This window comes from Aegilops tauschii, chromosome 2, assembly GCF_002575655.3.
Source record: "Aegilops tauschii subsp. strangulata cultivar AL8/78 chromosome 2, Aet v6.0, whole genome shotgun sequence".
In the NCBI taxonomy this organism is placed as follows: domain Eukaryota; kingdom Viridiplantae; phylum Streptophyta; class Magnoliopsida; order Poales; family Poaceae; genus Aegilops; species Aegilops tauschii.
Genome location: NC_053036.3, coordinates 51,994,400 through 52,003,457, shown reverse-complemented (window position 1 = coordinate 52,003,457; position 9,058 = coordinate 51,994,400). Strand labels below are relative to the sequence as shown.

General features: G+C 44.3%; 1 protein-coding gene across 1 annotated transcript; it reads right to left on the bottom strand.

Moving 5' to 3' along the window:
- Positions 1–1,265: 1,265 nt before the first annotated feature.
- On the bottom strand, positions 1,266–8,048 carry LOC109763594 (aldehyde dehydrogenase 22A1). Its single transcript, XM_020322443.4, has 14 exons — positions 7,565–8,048; positions 7,403–7,446; positions 6,106–6,207; positions 5,748–5,875; positions 5,430–5,552; positions 4,703–4,856; positions 3,929–4,032; positions 3,765–3,843; positions 3,513–3,608; positions 3,289–3,426; positions 2,571–2,786; positions 2,299–2,490; positions 1,773–1,916; positions 1,266–1,686 (listed from the first exon to the last, which is right to left on the bottom strand). Exons 1-14 carry the CDS (start codon positions 7,674–7,676, stop codon positions 1,534–1,536), a joined length of 1,785 nt encoding a protein of 594 aa, XP_020178032.1. The 5' UTR covers positions 7,677–8,048; the 3' UTR covers positions 1,266–1,533.
- Between the last annotated feature and the right edge of the window lie 1,010 nt (positions 8,049–9,058).

The following is a 9,058-nucleotide window of genomic DNA, read 5'->3' as shown; positions in this document are numbered from 1 at the left end:
GGCCGCTGACGACGACCAGGAGTAGTTAGGAGGTCCCAGGCAGGAGGCCTTGCCTTTTCGATCGTTGCTACTATTGAGCTAGCCTTCTTAAGGCGAACTTGTTTAACTTATGTCTGTACTCAGATATTGTTGCTTCCGCTGACTCGTCTATGATCGAGCACTTGTATTCGAGCCCTCGAGGCCCCTGGCTTGTATTATAATGCTTGTATGACTTATTTATGTTGTAGAGTTGTGTTGTGATATCTTCCCGTGAGTCCCTGATCGTGATCGTACACATTTGCGTGCATGATTAGTGTACGGTCAAATCGGGGGCGTCACAATATTCCTCTTGAATTATTTTTGTTTGAAATTTCATATGCATGTATATAGTAGCGTAGAATATGTGTACTGAAACTTCATCAAAATTAAAATAAAACACAAAATAAAATATAAAAGAAATAAAACACTACAAATTAAAAAGAAACCAGGTTTAGGGGGGCTAAAACCCTAAACTTGCGGAGGAGGCCTTTAGTCCCGGTTAGCCACGAGAACCGGGACTAAAGGTCCTCCGCCCCGACGGACCCCTGGCGCCCACGTGGACGGGCCTTTAGTCCCGGTTAGCCACGAGAACCGGGACTAAAGCCTTTAGTCGCGGTTCGTAAGAGGCGCGACTAGGGGGGGTCTTTAGTCGCGCATATTTAGTCCCGGTTGCACAGCCGGGACTAAAGGCCTTTGCGAACCGGGACTAAAGGCCTTTTTTCTACCAGTGATCGGTTTTCTCCATAAATTCTGACGAGGGGTAGCTGCAGGTTTGCTGGCTGCTCTCGCAAAATTCGTGGTGAAGATGTAGATGCGGATGCGGTACCCATCCATCCGTGGTGAAGTGAAACACACTCGAGGCTGTTAGAGTCACCGACCGACCCGAGCCGGTCGCCGGTCGCCGGGCGCCGCATCCAGCGCTGGCGCGAACCCCGAGCGGCGGTGCCCAGAGATGTTGACATGGACGCACGAACGCTGCTGGAGTTCGCGTGCTCGGGCGGAAGGAGAAGTGGGCGCGCATTTGTTGACACGGTTGCCACGTCAGCTGTGCCTGTGCGCTAGGGTTTGCATTTGTTGCCAAGTTGGCCTGCAGGCCGAGGCGCACCTCAACAAATCCCTCCTGTAGCTCTGCATGGGCAGCAGGCATGTACAGATCAATACGACATCACAGGCATACTACTACAGGAGATTCACGACCACAGACGTAGAGCACAAGAGATTCAGAAACTGAGGTGCTACGCTAGATGAAAGTCCCAGCAAACATACCAAACATTTACATTCATGCAGGTGAAAATCAAATCCAGGGCTTACATCGTCGATTGCCATCTTCACTTTCTAGGATAAGCAATAGTTCTAAAGGGCGTTTTACATTCAGAAACATGCTACCTTGCTCTGAACCTGATCCCCACCAAACTTGCGCCTTGGGGACGACAGCCAAAAGACTAGCCCACCAACAGGAACATCATCAGAGCAAACTGATACAATAGAACATTGTGCCAAACATTTTGTCCCTGCTCACCGGCTTTTCCTCCTGGTTATAGGAGACTTCTGCTCCGAGATCATCTTTAACAGATTCACGAGCGACTGCAGCCTGTCCCACACGCTGATGCCGTACAGAGTCTCGACGAGCAGCTGCTGGAATGCAAATCCATTCTCCGAGACGGGATACTGCGAAATGATCATTAGCTGGCTATCAGAAACAGAGTAACAAGCAAAGCATGGAAGCCCGGCCATCATGTGAAGAAACAGCAAACCTGAATAGGCTTGGGGATCATTGTTTTCACATATGGCCACCACCTGTCTTCTACGACTGCCTTTACAAGGCAGCAGGCCCGCAAGCCTTCCACACCAGCGAATCTTCCAAACCCGCTGTCTTTAACGCCACCAAAGGGCAAAGACTGCACCGAGAAAGAGCTATAAGCCTACTTGCAATCGCAGTGGTTAACATAGAAGAAACAAGGAACAATTTATGCCTGCAATTCTATGATACTAGTGTGCTAAATAGTACTCCCTCCGTTCACAAATATAAGATGTTTTGGATATTTCAATATGGACTACATAGTACATACGGACTGAAATGAGTGAACATACACACTAAAACGTGCCTATATACATCCGATTCAGAAAAGTTAGAACATCTTATATATTTGAGAACGAAGGGAGTACTGTATCTGCAATATACATGTGTGTACTTCCAAAATATCTTTGGAATGCTTATATCTTTAAGCTGTGTGCCAATTACTACAAAACAGAGAACACAAACTGTATAGTGTTACCCACCTGACACATATAACTTGAAGCAAAGTCATTGATTGCTGCAACACCACAATGCACTTGAGATGCTATTTTGATGGCACGCTTCTGGTTGCCAGAAAAAACAGCACAACCAAGACCGTATTTAGAGTCATTTGCAAGTTGGATGACCTCTTCATCAGAAGAGAATTTCATGATTGGTAGAATCGGCCCAAATGCCTGTTAATCAGCAGTAACAGTGGTAAGGCTAACATCATAGGCACAAAACCGAGATCATACATACTTTCACTACAGCCTACCTCTTCCTGCATAATTTTCATTGTGTGATTAACATTCACTAGAACAGTTGGAGGAAAGAACTGATCAACCGCATCTTCACCCAAATTACCAAAGCTCCCTCTGACAGCAATTTCAGCACCTTTGTCAAGAGCATCGTTAACAAGATTCTGAAGTCTCTCAGAGTGCTCTATCATACAGATTGCACCCATATCGTATCTGCCAGATAATGGGGGCCCCTAGGAAAAGAAAAATCGAAAATGAGAACGGAAATCATGACATAAATACTACAAGAAAAGATGACTACGAGCATGAACTGTTAAAATTATCTGGTGTCAACTGTTAAACAGAGAGTATGTTTAGACTGAGTAACATATGGTGAGGTGGAACTGAAATAGCAATAAACATGATGAAAACAAAAGTTAAATGCGAATGTAGAAAAGTTGGATGTGGACGGCGGAACAGTACTAAGAATAACTACAATACAGGAAAATGTAAAATAGCAACAGAGGTGAATCTTGTCCTCAAATTCAGAACTCAAAAGGCGGGCAATAAAAATTGCACTTGCTCATGTGGCTATTGACTGCAAAATACACCTGTTAAATTACAACAGATATTGATTTGATTGTCTTTACTACGCGAGAAACAAAGCTATGATAGAATTCAGAACTCAAAAGGAGGGAAATAAAAATTGCACTTGCACATCTGGCTATTGACTGCAAAATACAGTTGTTAACTTACAACAGATATTGATTTGATTATCTTCACTACCCGAGAAACAAAGGTAGGATAGATATCCTTGTGGACATAAAATCTTTCAGCACCAGCACAGTTTTGTCCACTAGATTGCAGTGCAGCTCTCACAGCAACTTGAACAACCTTCAAATGGGGAAGGGCTATAGGTTAGTTGCTATTGTTGAAGAGAACAAGCTGGCATGACATACACAACATAAAGCTACACTTACATTGGGTAAATCCACATCTTCGCACACAATAAATGCATCTTTGCCACCAAGCTCAAGAGTTACAGGTATTAATGTTTCGGATGCTTTTTGCATAATCTGTGATAGGCACAATACTCAACACATTAAATAAAGTAACAGAGAAAGTAAGCAAATTAAGTGTATGCATGCAGCAACGATCATGATATCTATAATGGCATAAATAATATTAGCTGCATGGGATTAAGAAATCACTACTTCAGATGCGAGTTATACCATCCTTCCAACACCAGGTGATCCAACAAATATTATTTTATCCACTGAAGATACAAGAGCTTGACCCGTTTCCGCAAAACTAGAGGGGAGAAAAAAGAGGCCAGCAGGTAGGGCATGTCAGTAATTAGCCTGAACACCAAGAAATGCAGAAGCTACATTCATACCCAGTTACTATGTGAACCAGATTATCTGGGGCACCAACAGCTAACAGAGCTGCTTGTATGATACGAGAATAAAAACAGCCAGACCAACTCGCATGCTCTGAAACCTGTAAATCAGCATTTCATTAAATAGAATAATGGATAACATTGCGGTAATTTGTTACTTAAATCAAGAAAATTAATGAAAGGTAAAATTTCAGAGGGTATAAAGAAAATTTACTTTGCAGAGAAAAAGCAATGAACATATGATTGTTTCCCTATGTTTGACTTGGCACAACAACAAAAGTTAATGACATGATCAGCACAAAATTTGTGAACTATGCAATTCATTATTTTCATGAGAATTACTAGCTTCACCTTATGGAACACAAATGGTAGCCATAATCGACTCAAAGTTGATAAATAATAAATGCAACGCATGGAGATCATCGAATAACAAAAGTCAACAGGTTGACCTAAGACTATGAGTATGTGAGAGTTTCCATGTCAATGGTTTGTAAGGCAATGTAGTCAGGACGAATTGGGGTATTTCAACCTTGTAAATCAGCATCCATGCTTTGACGGCTATACCCAGGTTACAAACAAGACCGTACTCTGAGCAGACAGTAGATTGCCATAAGTAATAAGCTCCAGACTTCAAGCTAAGCTAAAGCATTTTTTCTAACAACGGAATCTCAATGAAAAATGTACAGGAACTGAAAGACTTTGTTGTGCTTGATCATAACCAAGAACGTTTACTCATATCAAATTATAGATGATATTCATCTGATTACTTACCTTTATAACTGCTGCATTACCAGAGAATACTGCAGCCAACATCGGATTGAAGACATTATGGAAAGGATAGTTCCATGATACAATTGCACCAATAACCCCAAGAGGGTGGAATTCAACTTTTGCACTTTTGTGCAGCATTGATCTCCCGCAAGATCTGAACAGTGTTAAAAGAAAATACATGCAGGCCATAAGAAAACAAAACAATACTTCACTACTGCAGCATAAAAAGAATTGGTTAAGACATTATTTTAGGTGTCATGAAATGAATGCCGTCGGCAACAGTGCAGCAGTGTAGACTTGCTGTCTTTCTAGCTTATAGAATATTACTGTGACATGTGCAAAAATTAAAAGGCCTATCTTCTGCACAAGAATTAACAGAAATTGCTAGCCCAATATCTGCAGTATGTTCAGGTCCTAGCGTGTAGTCATGTTTTAATCAAGAGCAGAACTCATTTTCTGTTCATCTAATTTCCAATGTTCACACACATTATGGTACTAAATAATGCTAAACAGCCCCAGTGATGTTACATATCATAAGTGAACCATTGTGTAGTTCAGGTGTCAAACACAAGTCACACCTACTGTGCTTAACTTACATCAACTTTTCCTCTGTATGATTCTATTTGTTTAACATACATGGTTAAATCAACATTAAACATTGGCATTGCATGGCTCTTAAATTATTGTATACATCACATTAGGATATTTCTGGTTACAAGAATCTAACCTGTACTCAGGTTTTAACCACTTCTCACCCTCATCCAGAAGCCAATGAATCTTCTCACAGGTGGTCATTATCTCACCTAATGAAGCGTCAACCATAGTTTTTCCAGTGTCCCGAGATGATATCCTACACAAAAATAACAGTGTGGACCCTCAGACCTTCAATATGTTGGAAAGTGTGAGCAAATAAAACAGAAGGAGAGACCATCGATCAGGACTAAGTAAACCCTTCATCAAGGGTAGACACTATTTGGAAATAGATCATTGGCATATGGTACAATCAAAAGATAAGACTGTTTTTGAATTCCCAATTTGTCCTTACTCGCATATCAGATCCTGATGTTCAAGTATATACTTCAGAAGGATACGGAGAAACTGCCGCCTTTGTTTGAAGCTACTTTTTGCCCATACCTCTTGTGCTTTACGAGCTTGTGCAACGTGCTCCTGGACCTAATGAGTCAAAGAATAAGTGATACGAAATAGAAAGCCACATTAATGAAGGTCCAAACTACTGCAAAAACAATACATAACAAGCTTTGCTTTCTCTTCAATCATGATTAAGGAAGGGTGAACCATTATTTCTAGTCAATAATGCAAAAGAAGATAATCAGACCGGCCAACCATATAGTAGCATACGTTGTACTTACGGAGAATGCAACAATAGCAAACCAGCAACATACCTCATCAGGAGTCAAAGCAGGGAAGTATCCCAAGTATTTCATAGTAGCTGGTTCGTAGCATCGAACCATATCAGTCTGAGCAGCTTTCCCCTTCCTTGGTACCTGCAGCAGAGCATAAACTCAACATGATAAAGTTCAAATAAATGCGGCTCCTGCTGCTACAATGGGTCATTTTGAGCTTTTGGTACTTCAGCTGAAAGCAAATCACCGCTACTTGAAAATATTTGTAGTGCTTCTCTAGAGCCATTACAAACCTACATTGGCACCAAATCAGATTCTAGCCAATCAAGGGTGGACAGTTGGTTTTCCCCTAGCGTGTTGAACCCACTTCTTATTTTTCCCTTTTGGTTGTAACTCTGTTTCTTTCCGTTACGAAAATAGGGAAAATATCAGTAGGGAAACCCGGCTCGAAATAAAGTATGCATTTCATTTAGAGGATATTGCTGTCTTACCGCATTGAACCATTTAGACCCTGAGAAGGTGAGACCTAACCACGTTAATTACATGTCCAAAGTAAAATCAGTTATGTTTGTAAATCATTTGCCCACCAAATTGTTATCAATGGCGTTGCTAAACTTTACTGACCGCATCTTCTAGTTGTCAAAGACACAACCACAGCGAACTGGAATTTTGGGAGACATCAAGCTATCCAACATAAATAACATTGAAATCAGTTTACAGGAAACAATCAGCAGGCACGCATGCGCCAGATGCTTTCAGGCACAGCAGATCACCAAAACACACGCATCCCAATATTAACTTAGGTGGGAGGAGCCAGCATTCACGTTTGTGCATTTGATCATTATTACTGCATCAGATCTACTGGATGCCCTATGTACTCGGAGCTAGCCATATGCCCATATCAGCATGCTACAGCTTAATCCACTAGACCACCCTATACATGTCTCATACAAACGGCAAAATAATCACATACACCAATTAGTAATATTACTGTGTGGCGTTATTCTTGAAACCATACAACAATGTGCAATCCCAGGTTACACCAAACCATGATTGGAGTATCCAGAACAAGCAAAATTCAGTACTAAACTACTAATTGCAGAATCGCTGGGTCACTCACCCTCACTACATCAAGTGGGCTCGCACCAAACCAGAACACACTGATCCTAGCGCGACCGCGGATGCATGAAATGTTTTCTAGAATCCCAGATCATGAAAACACACATCGCATAGGTTAACTTATTAGGTAGGACGAGACAGCATTCAGGTTTGTGCAATGGATCATTCATTCACCCGAATCATCAACCCTGGAGGGAAATGCAGAGGGTGAACTCACGTAGATGAAGCTATCCTCCTTGTTCTGGTTCACTTCCTCCATCACTGCACCAAATCGGAGCACGGTTAATAAACCCTGGTAAACCCCTGACAATCCTCCGCGGGAAATCACCAGCATACAGAACACAGTGAGGGGAACGTGGGGAGGGCGGCGGCGGCGTACCATCGGAGGCGTCGACCTCCATGGAGGGGACGGTGGGCGGGATGAGGAAGAGCAGGACGCGGCAGAGCGCGTAGGCGGCGGCGAGCACCAGCAGGGGCCACCAGAACGCCATGGCGGACGGGGCCCTCCCTGGCTAGGGCTCCGGCTCGCCGTCGGCTCCGGAGTGGCGGCGGCGAGGGAGGGAGGGGGGCGGGGCGCGCTCAGGAGCGGCGGCGAGATGGCATCGGAGGAGGTGGGGAATGGAATCAGATCGGAGGGGAGGGAGGGGGGAGAGGGGAGGGATTTTGGAGCCTGCGAGGAGATGGCAGCAGTACTTTATTCGATTCGATGAGTGGAGCGGCGACAGTGGGGAGATGCTCCGCTGGTCTAGTGCCACTGGCGTCCGACGGCGAGCGGTGGCCGCCTCGTGCCCTCCGCCGTGCGCGGTTCGCGAACCGCACGCCGCGCGACCTATCCGTCCGAGTCCGACCGTGAGGGCGTGCACACGGGGAAAGGGGTATTTCTTTTGCCCAAAATGCTCACGCGAGGCTAAATTTCGTGTTTTGACCCTTTTGACAAAGAATTTCAGGATCTGACCTCAGTTGTAAAAAAAAAATCGGGATTTGACCCTTTTGCTACCGCCAAGGCTTTGGCGGTAGGGTTAGACAGCCTACCGCCACGGCCCCTGGCGGTAGGGTGCGACGGAGGGGGGCGGCGGCCGTTTAACTGCGCTGACGTGGATAAGTACCTACCGCCAGGGGGCCTGGCAGTTCCCCTGGCGGTAGGGTTTTGCCCTACAACCCTTCTGTACGAAATGTGCAGTGGACCTGGCGGTAGGTGCGCCCTACCGCCATGGGGGCTGGCGGTAGGGTGTCTGACCCTACCGTCAGGGTCCTTGGCGATAGGCTGCTGTATTTTGTTGTTTCTAGTTCATTTGGTTGCTTGTTTTCAAATCCAATATGACAGCAATATCACAGCAAGTTTTACAAATATGACAGCAATATCACAGATTTTAAACAATTAAACTTGGGCATCACATAGATCCACATTAGATAACTTGTGCATACAACATTTCAAACGAACTTCAACGGAGTTCCACGTAGTAGCAAACACGTAGATCCACAAATAGCAAACACATAGTTCCACGTAGTTTCATAACCACTAGACAAGTTCAACCAAACTAAAAGAGCCAAGTATCGAAGAGCCTAATCAGTTGCTCCTTCCCTTCTTGGAGGTACGGTCCTCGTTACTCTTTGAACGAGTCTCTACGGTCTTCTTCTTGGGCCGGCGAGGAACCGGTTTCTGGAAAGGGTCTGGACTCAGCAAATCCTTCTTCTTCGGATTCCTCTTCTTCGGCAGCTAAGATGCTTGAGATGTTTGAGTTGGTGGAGGTTCATAATCTTCATCCTCCTCCTCCTCCCCGTTGCTCTCATCCTCCTCCTCCTCCCCTTCTTCATGTGCGGCCTCCTCCTCCTCATCCTCTTCCTCCTCCTCCTCCTCCTCCTCCTCCTCCTC